The sequence below is a fragment of the Myotis lucifugus genome, unplaced genomic scaffold (assembly GCF_000147115.1).
Source record: "Myotis lucifugus unplaced genomic scaffold, Myoluc2.0 scaffold_86, whole genome shotgun sequence".
Classification (NCBI taxonomy): domain Eukaryota; kingdom Metazoa; phylum Chordata; class Mammalia; order Chiroptera; family Vespertilionidae; genus Myotis; species Myotis lucifugus.
The window spans coordinates 804,786-821,235 of record NW_005871134.1 but is presented as its reverse complement, the minus strand read 5'-3'; the positions used below and the strand labels follow the sequence as shown (position 1 = coordinate 821,235).

The following is a 16,450-nucleotide window of genomic DNA, read 5'->3' as shown; positions in this document are numbered from 1 at the left end:
GGCGCATTTGAGTTACAAAACATCTCCATTTAATACTCCCAGCAAGTGGTATAGCTTATGTGACCTCCTCCAGGGACCCATGCCTCATAAATCTACATTCTGTATTTACTTACAAAATCTATATATATAGAAGCGTAATATGCAAATCAACCCGACGGCGGAATGACCAGTCAGCTAACACACACTGACCACCAATACAGGAGCTGCCCCCAACCCAAAGGCCCTGATCATCACTTGGGGCCTGCTGGCCAACCTCTCAGTCTCTCTCCCCTGGCCGGCAGGCTCTGATCGCCCAATGAGGAACTGGGAACTGGGGGTGGGTGGTGGTGGACCCTGGTGGCTCCAGGGCCCCAGTCACCCCACCGGTCACCCCATACACAGAGGGTGACCAGTGGCAGTGGCGGTAGGGGCGGGCCTGGCTGCTGGCAGCCGGGAAAGATCAGCCCTGATCACAGGTGAGGCCTAGAGACCCTCTCTGTGCATGAATTTCATGCACTGGGCCTCTAGTATATAATAAAGAAATACTTAACAAGGAGCATCCTTTAACTAATATTTTCTATATATAATGCTTTGCTTCCTGCCCAGGTGGTGGGACTCAGTGGTTGAGGGTCTACCTATGAACCAGGAGGTCACAGTTCGATTCCTGGTCAGGGCACATGCCCAGGTTGTGGGATTGATCCCCAGTAGGGGGCATGCAGGAGGCAACCAATGGATGATTCTCTCTCATTATTGACGTTTCTATCTCTCTCTCCCTCACCCTTCCTCTCTGAAATAAATTTATATCTATATGTATATATAGATATACTTCTCTTCCTAGTAAATGTCATTATTATATTTACAAAAGATGTAGTTATTATGTTGACAAGAAGATTAGATCAAGTCTTCTGCCTTTTTTCTTCTAGGAGCAAACTCACCAGTCAGAGAAGTGAATGACTACTTATGCCTCATCTGTCAGTTACTGAGAAAGGAGTGTTAATGTATCCAACTATGATTTTTGATTTGTGTATCTCTCTCTTAAGCTCTGTTGTTCTTATGTTTTAAAACCCTTTTATTAGGGTGCATATGCATTTAGAATTGTTAGGTCTTCTTGTTGAATTGATTCTTTCATTATGAAATGTCCATTATGTCTGCTAATAATTCTTATTTAAAGATTACTTTTTCTTTTATTAACGTTACCACACTAGCTTTCTTATAATTAGTGTTTGCATTATACTTATTTTTACTGTCATTTATCTTTCAACTGCTTTGCATCTTTAAAGTCCATTCATCTCTTGTAAAAAGAATGTTATTGGTTCTTGCTTTTATATTTAGTCAGTCAATCTCTGCCTTTTAATGGGAATGTTTGGTCCATTATTAATCCTATCATAGCCTCTAAATGTTCAAGTGAAAGGAAGAATCATATGTCTCTCACTTTAAATCAAAAGCTAGAAATGATTAAGCTTAGTCAGGAAGACATGTTGAAAGCCAAGATAGGCCTCTTGTGCCAAACAGCTAAGTTTAAATGCAAAAGAAAAGTTCTTGAAGGAAAAATGAACACACAAAGGATAAGAAAGCAAAACACCCTTATTATTGATATGGAGAAATTTTTAGTGTTTTGGAGAGAAGATCAATTCAGCCACAACAGTTCTTTAAACCATGCCTAATCCAGAACAAGGACGATGTTTAATTCTTTGAAGGCTGAAAAAGGTAAGAAGACAGCAGAAGAAAAGTTGGAAGCTAGCAGAGGTTGGTTCATAAGATTTAAGGAAAGAAACCATCTCCATAACATAAAAGTGCAAAGTGAAGCAGCAAGTTATCCAGAAGATCTAGCTGAGATAATAAAGGCGATTACACTAAACAAAAGATTTATAGATTTTTAGTGTAGATGAAACAGCTTTATATTGGAATAAAATGCCATCCAGGATTTTCAAAGCTAGGAAGGAGAACTCAATGCCTGGTCTCAAAGCTTCAGAGGACAGGCTGACCCTCTTGTTAGGAACTAATGCCCTGGTGACTTTAAGTTGAAGCCAATACTCATTTACCATTCTGAAAATCCTATGGCTCTTAAGAATTGTGCTAAATATACTCTGCCTGTGCCCTATAAATGGAACAACAAAGCTGGATAACAGCACATCTGTTTACAATATGGTTTACTGAATATTTTAAGCCTACTATTAAGATCTGCTCAGCACAAAAGATCCCTTTCAAAATATACTGCTCATTGACAATGCATCTGGTCACCCAAGAGCTCTGATGGAGATGTACAATGAGATTAATGTTGTTTTCATGCTGCTAACACAACATCCATTCTTTAGTCCATGTATCAAGGAGTAATTTTGACCTTTAAGTCTTATTGTAAGAAATAAATTTCATGAGGCTCTAGCTGTCATAACTAGTGATTCCTCTTATGGATTTGAGCAAAGTAAATTGAAAACCTTCTGTAAAGGAGCTACTATTCTAGATTCAGAACTTCTGTGATTCATAGGACGAGGTCAAAATATCAACATTAACAGGAGACTGGAATGTTGATTCTAATTCTCATAGATGACTTGGAGGGGTTCAAGACTTCAGTGGAAGAAGTAACTGCAGATGTGGTAGAAATAGAAAATTATAATTAGAAGTGGAGCCTGAATATGTGACTAAATTGCTGTAATCTCATAAAACTTTAACAGATGAGGAGTTATTTCTTACAGATGACCAAAGTGGTTTCTAGAGATGAAATCTATTCCTGCTGAATATGCTGTGAATATTGTTGAAATGACAAGCAAGGATATATAAAATTACATAAACTTGGGAGCATTATCTCAATGCCTTGAGATTTTGTTTCCTGACAGTTGTCGACAGTTTGGCTCAAATAAACAAGTAAACAAAAAAATTACATAAACTTAGTTAATAAAGTGGTAGCAGAGTTTGAGAGAATTGACTGCAATTTTAAAAGAACTTTCACTGTGGGTAAAATGCTATCAAATAGTATTGCATGCTACAGAGAAATCATTTGTGAAAGAAAGAGTCAATTGTGGGGCTAACTTCATTGTTGTCTTATTTTAAGAAATTGCCAGCCACCCCAACCTTCAGGAAACACCACCCTGATCAATCAGCAGCCATCAACATCAAAGCAAGACCATCCACCAGTGAAAGATTACAACCTGGTGAAAGCTTAAATGATGGTCAGAGTTTTTTAAGCAGTAAAAATTATTTATTTATTTATTTATTTATTTATTTATCTTTAAATATATTTTTTATTGATTTCAGACAGGAAAGGAGAGGGAGAGAAAGAGAGAGAAGCATCATTGATGAGAAAGAATCATTGATAGGCTGCCTCCTGCATGCCCCCTATTGAGGATCTAGCAACCTGGGCATGTACCCTTGACTGGAATCAAACTCAGGACCCTTCAGTCTGCAGGCTGACACTCTATCCACTGAGCCAAACCAGCTAGGACTAAGCAGTAAAGTATTTTTTAATTAAGGTGTGTATATTATTATTTTAGGCATAATGCTGTTGCACTCTTAATAAACTACAGTATGATGTAAACATAACTTTTATGTGCACTTGGAAACCAAATATTCGTGTAACTTGCTTTGTTGAGATCTTCACTTAATTGTGGCGGTTTGGATGTGAACCTACAGTATCTCCAAGATATGCCTGTACACCCAGAAGTAGACTTGCTGGATCATATAGTAATTCTAATTGTTTGAGGAACTGACATGTTGTTTCCCACAACTGCTGTACCAACAATGCACAAGGGTTCCAATTTTTCCACATCCTTCACATTCTTGTTGGTTTGTTTTTTTGACGTAGCAATCCTAATGGGTTATTACTAGTCCCTCTTTAAATGTTAGGTGGAATTCACCAGTGAAGTCATCAGTTTTAAGACTTCTGTTTTGGGGAAGACTTTGGTTAATGATTCAGTCTCTTTACTTATAGGTTTTCACGTTTTCCAGTTATTCAGGATTCAGTCTTGGTAGATTTTGTGTTTCTAGGATTTTGTCCATTTCATCTAGGTTATCCAATTTGTTGGGAACAATTGTTCATAGTTCTCTTGTGTAACCCTTTTTAGCAAATGATACAAAGCAATAACTATCTATTGTCTTTTTCATTTCACCTTGTAGGACTCCCTTGATCTTTTCTTGTAGGGCAGACCTAGTGTCCATGAACTAGGATCTAGTGTTCTCAGCTTTAGTCTATCTAGGAATTTATCAAGTTTCCCCTCATTTTTGAAGAACAGTTTTACTGGATATAGGATTCTTGGTTGACAGGTGTTTTTTTAAAACACTGAATATGTGGGCATACTGCTTTCTGGCCTTCAAAGTTTATGATCGGATATTTATTGTGGACCCCTTGTATGTGACAGGTCACTTCTCTATTAGTGCTTTTAAAATTCTCTCTTTGTCTTTGTCTTTTGAAAATTTGTTTAAAATGTGTCTCCATGTGGGTCTCTTTGAATTCAACTTAGTTGGAATTCATTGAACTTCTTCAATGTTTATATTCATGTCTTTCATCAAACTTAGGAAGTTTTCAGTCATTATTTCTTCAGATATTTTCTCTGCTCCTTTCTCTCTTCTCCTTCAGAGATTGTAACAATTCATGTATTGGTTCGTTTAATGGTGTACAACAGATCTTGCAGACTCTGCTAACTTTTCTTTAATCTTTTTTTTCAGTCTCATTAACTTCTATTGTCCTGTCATAAAATACAGTGATTCTTTATTCTGACTGCTCATATTTGCCTTTGAATGCTAATAGTCGGGTTTTTATTTCAATTACTGTATTTTCAGCTCCAGAATTTGTTTTTGGTTTCTTTTTAGGTTTTTTTGTCCTTTTATTAATATTTTCATTTTGTTTATCTTTTTTTTTTTTTACTTTATCCACATCTTCTTTAGTTCTTTAATTATCTTTAAGATGGTTGTTTTAAAGTCATTATCTAATATATCTGCCATCACGTCTTTTTAGGGACAGTTTCTCTGATTTTTTTCCCCTTGAATAGACCCTACTCCCTACTTTATTTTCTTTTTATTTAATATATTTTTATTGATTTCAGAGAGGAAGGGAGAGGGAGAGAGATAGAAACATCAATGATGAGAGAGAATCACTGATTGGCTGTCTCCTGCACGCCCCACACTGGGGATGGAGCCCACAACCCAGGCATGTGCCCTAACCAGGAATCGAACAGGGACCTTCTGGTTCATAGGTCGATGCTCAACCACTGAGCCACACCATCTGGGCTGGACTACACTTTCTTGTTTCTTTGTATGTTTGTGATTTTTTTTAAATAGGACATTTGAATCTAATTATCTGGTAACTCCAGATTTTCCCCCTTCCTCAGGTTCTCCCCCTTCCTCAGGGTTTGCTGTTTTTTGTTATGTATACATTTGTTTGTTGATCGGTTGTCTGTGCCAAGGATCAGCCTGAGGTATAAACTTAAAGTCTTCTCAGGTATCTTCTATGCCTTTCTCTGGACACACACAGTCACTTTCTAATTTTCCCTATATATGCAGTTGCTTTTCAATGCCCTAGTATTTAATATCTGGGGTCCAAAACCAAAAAAAGAGAAAAATGAAAGGGGGGGAAGAAAGATCACTGGTCCTGTAAATCCCCTGAAAATCACCTCAGCTGGAAGGGGAAGGGTTTCAACAGTGGAGGGAGGTGCAACAACTAGGGCTTCTCTCCTCTTTGTCACACCTCTCTCATCAGAAGCATCAATCAGTGATCATATCACAGACCTGCCCACCTTGGCTGCTGCGGGAACTTGTGCATAGCTGTCTGCCATGAGGCTAGGGCCGTGGTCAGCAAACTGCGGCTTGCGAGCCACATGCGGCTCTTTGGCCCCTTGTGTGTGGCTCTTCCACAAAATACCACATGCAGGCACACATGTACAGTGCGATTGAAACTTCGTGGCCCATGTGCAGAAGTCGGTATTTTGTGGAAGAGCCACACTCAAGGGGCCAAAGAGCCACATGTGGCTCACGAGCCGCAGTTTGCCGACCACTGGGCTAGGATATGGGGGATGGGTAACTGCCAATGTGCTAAGTGATTCACTTAATCAAAGTTAATGATAACTTACCATCCAACTCTTCCTCTGGAAGATGCAAGCCTTCAATAGACTACATGTTCCAGATTCTGCCAACACAGCTGTTGTTAGGTGGGGAGACAGATTCCTTATGCTTCCTTCTCTGCCATCTTCTCAGAATCCCTTCCTGTGTACACAAGTTTTTATTTCTATGGATAAATGCCCAAGAATATAATTTCAGGGGTATGGTAATTCTTTAGTTTTAAAAGAAACTCAAACTCTTTCAAAGGGGCTATCATTTTACATTCCTACCAGCAATATCTGATCCTCCTGAGTCTCTGCATCCTTGCTAATATTTGGCATTACCACTACTTTTTAAAAAAAATATATTTTATTGATTTTTTACAGAGAGGAGGGGAGAGGGATAGAGAGTTAGAAACATCGATCAGCTGCCTCTTGCACGCCCCCTACTGGGTGTGTGCCCGCAACCAAGGTACATGCCCCTGACCAGAATCGAACCTGGGACGCTTGAGTCCGCAGGCCCACGCTCTATCTGCTGAGCCAAACCCGTTAGGGCACCACTACTTTTTATTGTAGCCTCTCTGAGAGGTGTGTAGTGATGTGTGTACTCATCGTGCTTTAATTTTTGTTCTCTGATGGTTAATAAACATCTTACCATGTGCCTGTTCGCAACTGGTATATTCTCTTCTGTCTCTTCATATCTTCTTTAATTGATTGCTTGATTTTTGTTTTGTTTTTACCTTTGAGAGTTCTTTTATACATTATAGATACTAGTCCTTTGTTGGATATGTGGTTTGCAAATATTTTGCCCAAGTCTATGGCTATTCTGAGATCCTCTCAACAGGATTTTCAACTGAGCAAAAAATTTTTAATTTTGATGAGGTGCAATATCATTTTTCCCTTTTATGGATCATGTTTTAAGTGTCAAGTCTGAGAACTGTTTGTCTAGCCCTTATATATCAAAGATTTTCTCCTATTATTTTTCCTGAAAGTTTTATAGCTACACTAATAAAAGAGAAAGATGCAAATTAACCATCACTCTGCCACTCCATTACACCCACAAACCACCAGCCAATCAGGAGCAAGTATGCAAATTAACCCAACTAAGATGGTGGTGGCCATGGAGCTGGAGCAAGCAGAAGGCTTGGGTTGCCCCCAGCGATGGAGGAAGCCAAGCTTCCTGCCTGCCCTGGCCGGCCCTTGGCTCCACTCAAGGCTATAAAGTTTCAATTATAGAAGATAAATAAATCCCAGATACCAGCTTCCAGCCCGCCCTGGCCTCCACTCAAGGAGGTGCTGAAAAAAAGAAAAAAAGGAGAGGCTGGGAGCTTGGGTCGCCGAGGGGGGGGGGAGGGTCGTGGCCAGCCTGAAAACGGCCCTCAGCTCCTCACCCAGGCTGGCCACACCCCCATGGGGTGAGGGTCCCCACTGGGGGCTTGGCCAGCCTGCAAATAGCCATCAGCCCCTCACCCAGGCTGGCCAGGCACCCCAGTGGGGACCCCACCCTGAAGGGGGTGTGGCCAGCCTGAAAATGGCCCTCAGCCCCTCACCCAGGCTGACCAGGCACCCCAGTGGGACCCCCCACCCTGATCCGGGACACCCTTCAGGGCAAACCAGCTGGCCCCACCCGTGCACCAGGCCTCTATCCTATATAATAAAAGGGTAATATGCAAATTGACCCTAACAGCAGAACGACTGGGAATGACTGGTCACTATGACACACACTGACCCCCAGGGGGCAGATTCTCAATGCAGGAGCTGCCCCCTGGTGGTCAGTGTGCTCTTACAGGGGGGAGCTCTGCTCAGCCACAAGCCAGGCTGATGGCTGCCAATACAGCGGTGATGGTGGGAGCCTCTCCTGCCTCCTCAGCAGTGCTAAGGATGTCCGACTACAGCTTAGGCCTGCTCCCCACTGGCAAGTGGACATCCCCCATGGGCTGCCAGGCTGCCAGAGGGATGTCTGACTGCCAGCTTAGGCCCAATCCCCCGGGGAGCAGGCCTAAGCCAGCAGGTGAACATCCCCCGAGGAGTCCCAGACTGCCAGAGGGCACAGGCTGGGCTGAGGGACTCCCCCGAGTGCACAAATTTTTTATGCACCGGGCCTCTAGTTTTTATATATTTAAATCTGTGATCCATTTTGAGTTTATTTTTATATAAATTGTGTGGTTAGGTCAAGGTTCTTCTTTTTTTCTGCCTATGCTTGTCCAATTGCTCTAGCACCATTTAAAAAAACCTTCATTATTTCATTGAATTACTTTTTCACCTTTATCAAAAATCATTTGGGCATATTTGTGTGGGTCTATTTCTGGGTATTAAATTATGTTCCACTCAGCTATGTGTTTATCCCTTCTCTAATACCATACTGTCTTGATTACTATAGCTGTATAGTAACCTTTAATATTGGGTAGAGTGATTCTCTTTCAATTTATTATCTTCTTTTTCAAGATTGTTTTAGCTACTTGGAGGTTGTGCCTTTACATATAAATTTCAGAACCAGCTGGCCAAATTGTACAAAAAACCTTGTTGGGATTTTGATGGTAATTGCATTAAGCTGGTGGATCAATTTGAGGAGAATTGACATCTTTATGATGTTGAGTCTTTCAATCCATGAATACATATGTCTCTCCATTTATTTAAATATGCTTTGATTACTTTCATCAATATTTTGTAATTTTCAGCTTACAGATCCAGTACTTACTTTGTTAAGATAACTAATTATTTAATTTTCTTTGGAGTGATTGTTAATGGTACTGTGTTTTTAATTTTAGTTTCTATCTGTTCATTATTACCAAATGAAAATGTGATTGGTTTTTGTGTGTCAGTTTCAAAAGAAACGAAAAGGTAGCTTTTAACTACTGTTTTCTTCTATTTTTTATTTATCTTTAGGTGATATGTAGAATTGTCTTAGACACATATTGGGTAATAATTGACAACATTCCTGCAAAGGTGGTGGTATTGTTTTTATTTTATAGAACTTGCCAAGCTGATATATATGACAGAGGTGAGATTCAGACCCAGGCTCTATGGAGTTGTTTTCAATATGCTATACACGGTGTATTTTCTGAGAAGTTTAATCCCTGAAAATGACTACCTGATTAGAATCACTAGATATTCCTCTAGTTATGTTCTTCCTGTTTCTGGAGACTGTACACAAGTATCTACTGGCATTTAGTCTACTGGGGAAAATTGGGTTTCATTCCCTCTACTCAATGTTTATAAAAAAAATCTTTATATTTGAAATGTAAATATTAACCAAATTGGAATTCATTTATTCATTCCTTCAACTACTATTTATGAAGGCAAGTCTTATGCTAGCCAGGTCCTGGATATACAAAGATGAATAGATATTGTCTCTGCCTTTAATTTGCTTACACTCAAGTAAAGAAGACCCATAAGAGAGCAAGTAGAATAAAGGGTGGTACCCAATAGTGTGCTGGAACTGACTCATATCAGCTTTGGGGAGCCTATTATTAAATATTCAGAAACTATGTAAACCTGTTTTTACCAGTGGTAGTTTGAAATTGGCTATGGTTGGAGTATTTACACCATAGAAATTAGCAAATACTACAAATAGGACTTTTTTCTTTCTTTGCTTTCCCTTAGGCCAGTGGTCGGCAAACTCATTAGTCAACAGAGCCAAATATCAACAGTACAACGATTGAAATTCCTTTTGAGAGCCAAATTTTTAAAACTTAAACTATATAGGTAGGTACATTGTTATTAACTTAATTAGGGTACTCCTAAGCTGGCCTTTGCTAAAAATGTCCTCAATCTGATTGAGGTACGTTCGCTGAGGTCGACCCCTTCCAACTCTCCCATCCTCAACTCCTGCATGAATCGCGCGCTTCCCCCGCGCTGTGTATCCCGTCGCCCGACCCACCGACCAACACCCCCCACTTCTTCTAACGCCACTTCTTCAAAATAGACTTGCCCAGGCCAAAAACCGACTTTTGCACATGGGCCATGAAGTTTCAATCGCACTGTACATGCGTGCCCGCTCATGGTATTTTGTGGAAGAGCCACATTCAAGGGACCAAAGAGCCGCATGTGGCTCGCAAGCCGTGGTTTGCCGACCACTGCCTTAGGCCATCCATTTACTAACATGCCACTGTTGGTGCAGTAGTAGAGGTATCAAATCTATTCCCTTAATCTCATTCCTACAGGAACCCATTCTGCATGTCATATCATAAGTTGTTTGAGAACCAGCTGCTTCTGGTGATTTAAGCAGCAGCCTTTCACAAACCTGGTAGCTTTTCCCTTTTTAGATGATGAGGGGAAGATTAAATCTAAATCTCCTATGGATTCTGTTTTTGTTCCAGTGATTATAAAGCAGCTAACTTCATTATCAACTTATATATCGTCAATGAGCCTTGGGTCTTCTCACTGGCCTGGTGCTCCAAGATTAACTCGGTGACCACAGACAACATTGTGCTCCTGAGGCAGATAAATTACCCATACTACACCATGGTGAGCTGAGTTCCAGATTGTTCTTCCAAGGCTGGTATAATAGGATTTTACATCCCCTACCCCACCTGTATATTGCCCACTGTGTAGTTGCCTGGGGAGTGACTTAAGAGCAGAGACATCTATGATTTTGGAGGTGTGGCTTTCTCCCTTCTATCACACAGATCCTACTGTGAACTTGGAAATGTTCTATTGGCCAAAGAAAATCACATGGTCAAGTCCAGATTCAAGGTGGATGAGGGCAGAAACAGACTTCACCTCTTGTTGGGGAGGAAAAGCAAAGTCACATTGTATACTTTTATTTTCACTCAGATTTTACAGATTTAAGTAACATTTTATTATACTGCACAATTAAAACAATAAATACAACGGTTGTAAGCCATTTGAGGCACAAGACAACTTATTCTTGGTTTTGCTTGGTGATGCTCATGGGGTGGGCATCCATCAGTCTGGTTCCCCGAGGGCGTTAAGAGCCCTAGTTTAGTGGAAGTTAGTTAAGAGCTCCTACTACACCTGTCTAGTAGGGCTGTTGTGAACATTAGATGTGAAAATACCCTTAAAGTGCTTAGAACACTTCCTTAGCTCCTGTAAGTGTTCATTAATTGTTAGTTCTTATTATTATCATGATCATTAGTGTTTTTATTAATATCACTAGAGGCCCAGTGCATGAAATTCATGCATGGGGGCGGGGGTGTATGTGTGTGTGTCTCTCAGCCCAGCCTGCACCCTCTCCAATCTGGGACCCCTCGAGGGATTTCTGACTGCCCATTTAGGCAGTCGGACATCCCTCTCACAATCCAGAACTGCTGGCTCCCAACTGCCTGCCTGATTGCCCCTAACCGCTTCTGCCTGCCAGCCTGATCACCACCGAACCACTCCCCTGCCAGCCTGATCAACGCCTAACTGCTCCCCTGCCAGCCCTATTGCCCCTAACTGCCCTCCCCTGCCAGCCTGGTCACTCCCAACTGCCCTCCCCTGCTATCCCAGTCACCCCTAGCTTCCCTCCCCTGTGGGCCTGATTGCCCACAACTGTCCTCCCCTGCTGGCCTTCTTGTGGTGGCCATCTTTGACTACATGGGGGTGGCCATCTTGTGTGTTGGAGTGATGGTCAATTTGCATATTACCTCTTTATTATATAGGATTATTCAATCCAAGGAAAGACCTTGGGATAGGGTGGGGAATGGCCTAAGAAAGAATAAAAAATGCCAGCCCCAGCAGCATGAAGTAAAATTGGAGGGGGAGCAGTGGAGGAAGAAAGGGAGGATCAAACCAGGAAATTAGAAAACTCACACAAGAGGCCCTAGGAGCTGGAGCTCTGGGATGTGGTGATTCAGGTAAGGAGTGTAGAGCAGGGGACATGTTAGGTAAGGGAGAATTATAATTTCAACCTACTTACTTGAAGCATCATGATATAGAACTGCTGGCTCACAGACGAGGTGCTTCAGTATCACCTGGGAAGTTGTTAAAAATACAGGAGTTCTAATTCCTGAGGTCTGTAGAGAGACCCAGGAACCTGTACTATTGAAAGCTGTGCAGGTGGATTTGGATGCTCAGCCAGGCTTGGGAAGCCGAGCCATGGAAACACAGAGAGCTGGGACTCCAGAACTTGGGCTGTGGTCCTGGGTCCAGAGCAGACTTGCCATGTGATTTCTCTGGGACTCCCTCGGGCCTCTGTGTTGAGCATCCAGGGAAATGAAGAGTGTGCAGTTTCATCCCTCTAGAGCCCCTCCCCCCTTGGACGGGTGATTGTTAGGAGAGCAGCAGGTATTCTCTGTGTGTGAGATCACTACATCCGACAGCTTCCTCTGCCTGGTTTGTTCCCCTCCACTCCATCCCCAGCCCTGGCAGCAGAGTAGGGACTTGGCCCATCTGATCTAAAATCCCTTCCAAAGTTCATGAACTGTAGTTTGTTTTCTACTTTGCAGACACCAAAGTCCTATGTGTTCCTGTGGGTTCTCCTAGATTGTATTTCTGCAGCTTTCATTTTCGCCATATTTTATTTTCATTGGTAAGCATATGTTTGTGATTTTAAATGAATTTTCCCAAAATAAAAGTACAAGTGGTTCCTTTGAGAAGTTGAGAAAAAAACAGTTAAACACCCTATAATCCATTCCTCATGGCAAGTTCTCAGGAAGACAGGGTTAGTAATCTGAACCCTTCATTTCTTTTCATGCTGCCTACAGCTCGTCACACCCCTTCCACCTCCTCTGCACAAGACAATATTCTAAGGATAAGGACTGTCACTGGTGCTCAGTGACCACAGATTCAGTGGGGATTACTTGGGAGAGGATGGGAGCTGAAGGTTGTCAAGAACAAGTGCCTCCATCTTCCCACCTTCCACAAAACTGGACATAGCAGGACGCTGTGTAAACAGCAAGTTCACAAACCTGGAAGCCTGGGTTTTAGCCCTGGATTTGCCCCTTAGTTGCAGGGCGACCCTAGGAAAATCATTGTCCTTTTCTAGGCCATAATCTTTATCTAAGAAAATGACATGTCAGAATCCGTGCAGGGATAATGCTACATGGTTACAAGTTTCCAGGTGGGAGAGGAAACACCAACTAGAAGAATTTTAGCTAAAGGAGACCATGGTTGTGTAGACCTAATCATGCCCACCATTTCTTCACTTGTGAGTTATCCTTTAAAGGGAAAACTACAAACCCTCTGCTTAAGTGAGAATTTTACTGGATAATGTTTCTTTTCTGGCTACTGCCTTGGATTATTGTTCTTTTTTTACTACTACCTTGGGTTATTGTTATTTTTGGCCACTACCTTGGATTATTGTTATTTTTGGATTATTATATTCTTATCCAAGATTCACGGATGGTCTGCTTCCTTCCAGGTGGAAAGAGAACCTAAGAGAACAAGTCTTTGAACGCACCAGCAGTTACACAGGTAAAGTTGGGGGCCTACCCCACTGCTACCCATTACCCCAGGACATGGGGTCTGCTTTTCATGTCACTGACAAGTGCTGAGGGAGTCGGATATGGAGGGTGGGGACCAGAGAGAAGTGAGAGGTGTAGCTGGGCACAGATTCTGGAGGGCCCTTGACATCAGGCTCTTTTTGGACTTCATTCTCTAAGCAGAGACCCCATAGGAAGATGTTGAACATGGTATTTACTTTTTATTTCTTCATGTCTTTATTCAGCACACAGTTCTTGAGTTCTCACTTTGTGCCAAGCACCCTGCGAGGGACTGAAGATCATTGAAAAAATGGAGGTTGGCTCTAGAGAGCAGAGGGTTGGCCCACAGAGAACAGTGAAGAAGCAGACAAAAGTATAGCTATTGACACCAGTGATCCAGACACCCACATCCAGAATAGCTGTGGGCAATGTGTGTTGGAGGGTCGGGGGCGGGGGACACAGCAGAGATCCTGAAGTGCTGGACTAGAGTCTGGGCTCTGCATATAAGCAGTCAGGAGATGGCAAATGAGTTTCAAACAGGGGAGCGATATGCTCGGTTTCTGTGTAGAGGGGATGGAATAACAGAATACTTTATTATTAAGCAGAAGAATTCAGGTGCTGAGGAAGGGAGATAGGTCCAGTAAGGGAAGGGTAAGCTAGATTGAACTTTCAAAAGGTTGTGGCGATAATCACATTGTTATTGGTTTGGGAAGCCAGTTCAATGTCAAAGGAAAAACCAACTAGAAGGCAGAGGACTGTCCAGTACATGATACTGTTTCTTTCACAGTTCCTGGAACCTTTAGTAAAGCAGCACAAAATCATGAATTAATTTAATTTCTTGTGGATGGTGGTGAAGATCCTGAGATGCTATGCACCAGTGGTAGATGATTGAATAACACAATACTTAGAGTCAGGAATGGATCCACAGGGACTCTGAAAGAATGTTTAGAAATTTGGATAAATTAAATGGAAGTCATTTATACTGTGAAACTGAAGGTTCAAACCAAGATTGTCCAAATCTCTTGAGGGGAGGAGAATTCTAAAGTAACTCTTAGTTACATGAATCTTAAGATCACTCTACTGGCTGTTAAGAAGTCTGAGGGCTGTATTCCAGATACCTTATGATTTTTAGTAGTTGCATGAATAAACTAAGGCTGCCATAATAAAATATCGTAGGCTGGTGGCTTAAGCAACAAAAGTTTATTTTCTCACACTTATGGAGACTAGTTCAAGATCATTGTGTCAGCAGGTTTGGTTTCTTCTGAGCCCCTGTTCTTGGCTTGCAGATAGCCACCTTCTTGCTGTACCTCACACAGCCTTTCCTCTATGCGCATACACATCTTCAGTGCCTCTGTCTCCAAATTTCCTCTTCTTCAGGCAGATTGCCCACCCTAATGGTCTTATTTTAATAAACTCTTTAAAGGCTCTATCGCCAAGTATAGTTTAGATTTTGAAGCACTGGGGTTAGGGTTAACATGTGAATTTGGGGGCACACAATTCAGCCCATTACTAACAGAGCCAAAAAATGAAAAGAACATGGAAATGGTGAGGAAATCATGGATAGGAGAGGTTTTGAAAGAAAATTTGAAGATATGTATACCTTTAATGGCTATAATGCCTTAGAAAAAGTACTCAGTTAACTTCCAACACCCTTCATGTTAAAATGAAAAGGAGAGAAGGTGAATAGAAAATAAGTTGAGTATTTCAGTTTAAGAGTTTTTAGTTGCCTATTGCATAAACTAATTTTGTCTGATCTAAGCAGAAAGAAAAGGTATCAAAAGGCTGTTTGAGTACTTCCAAGAAAAACCTAGAAGGTTCAAGACCAAGTTTAGAATCCTGGAAGGAACAAGTAAGACTAGATAGAACTCAAAACCTCAGTCTAGGTTGAGGGGAATAGAGCCCCCAATACTAACCACAGTGTCACATCTTACACCATAGCCACCAACAAGATGGGCATGTATGGCTGTTGCCATCAGAAGATATTCAGCACCTTTCTAGCTTAAGGATATATTTTTTCAGCACTCTAAAGAAGTCAGTCCTTTGTTTTCTGTCTTATATAGTTTCTTTTTTCTTTTTCTTTTTAAATCCTCCCCTGAGTATATTTTTCCATTGATTTTAGAGAGAATGGAAGAGAGAGGGAGAGACAGAAACATCTATGTGAGAGAAACACATTGATTGGTTGCCTCTTGCATGAGCCCGACTAGGGCCCTGGCTGGGGAGGAGTCTGCAGCCGAGGTACATGCCCTTGACTGGAATTGAACCTGAGACTCTTCAGTCCACAGGCCAACACTCTATCCACTGAGCCAAACTGGCTAGGGCTCATATAGTTTCTTATGAAAAGTCTTCCAAGATAAAAATAGTTTTTTCATTTTCTTATCTTTGTTCCTCTACTTCTAATATGTCCTTTTTCTCTGCTTTTTAAAACATTATCTTTATTGTTGAAAGTATTAGAGATGTCCCCTTCTGACTGCTTTTTATGATTGTTTCTTTTGTTACTGGTTTTCAGTAATTTTATTATGGCCAGGAATTTAGGCATGGGTTAGCTGGGTACTCTGTTTAGAGTCTCACCAGGCTAAAATAAAGGAATTGGCCTGGCTGAGACTTAAGATTACTCTTTCATTCTCACTGGTTTTTGGCAGAATTTAGTTCCTTAGAATTGTAGGACTGTAACTGTCCCTGTTCTCTTGATCACTGATGACAGGGTTTTTCTCTGAGCTCCTGGAGTTCACCTTCACGTCCTTGTCATATGGCCCTCTCACAACATAGCAGCTTACTTTTTCAAAGCTAGCACAATAATATATCTCATAGCAGATGGATTCAGAAAAAGGAGAACAAAGGAAGCAAAATAACAGAAAAAAACAATAGACAATAAGTTGAAACATGGTAGTCATAAATGCAACCATTTTATTAATTACATTAAATATAAATGGACCAAATACTCAAAAGTAGAGATTGTCTAATAGAAAAAAAGAAAGTCCCAACCATATGTGGTCTACAAAAGAAATACTTAAAAACAAAGTCACAAATAGATTCAAAGTAAAAGGATGGGGCAAACAATATATCATGCAAACAATCTGCATC

The 16,450-nt window shown here is 41.2% G+C and overlaps 1 protein-coding gene across 1 annotated transcript in view; it reads left to right on the top strand.

Moving 5' to 3' along the window:
* The window catches only part of GDPD4 (glycerophosphodiester phosphodiesterase domain containing 4), a 76,102-nt gene that overhangs the window by 55,045 nt on the left and 4,607 nt on the right, over nucleotides 1–16,450 (top strand). The window contains exons 13-15 of the mRNA XM_023755924.1: nucleotides 10,325–10,472; nucleotides 12,395–12,477; nucleotides 13,309–13,361. Of these exons, the coding sequence (XP_023611692.1) occupies nucleotides 10,325–10,472; nucleotides 12,395–12,477; nucleotides 13,309–13,361 (284 nt within the window). The remainder of the gene's footprint in view (nucleotides 1–10,324; nucleotides 10,473–12,394; nucleotides 12,478–13,308; nucleotides 13,362–16,450) is intronic.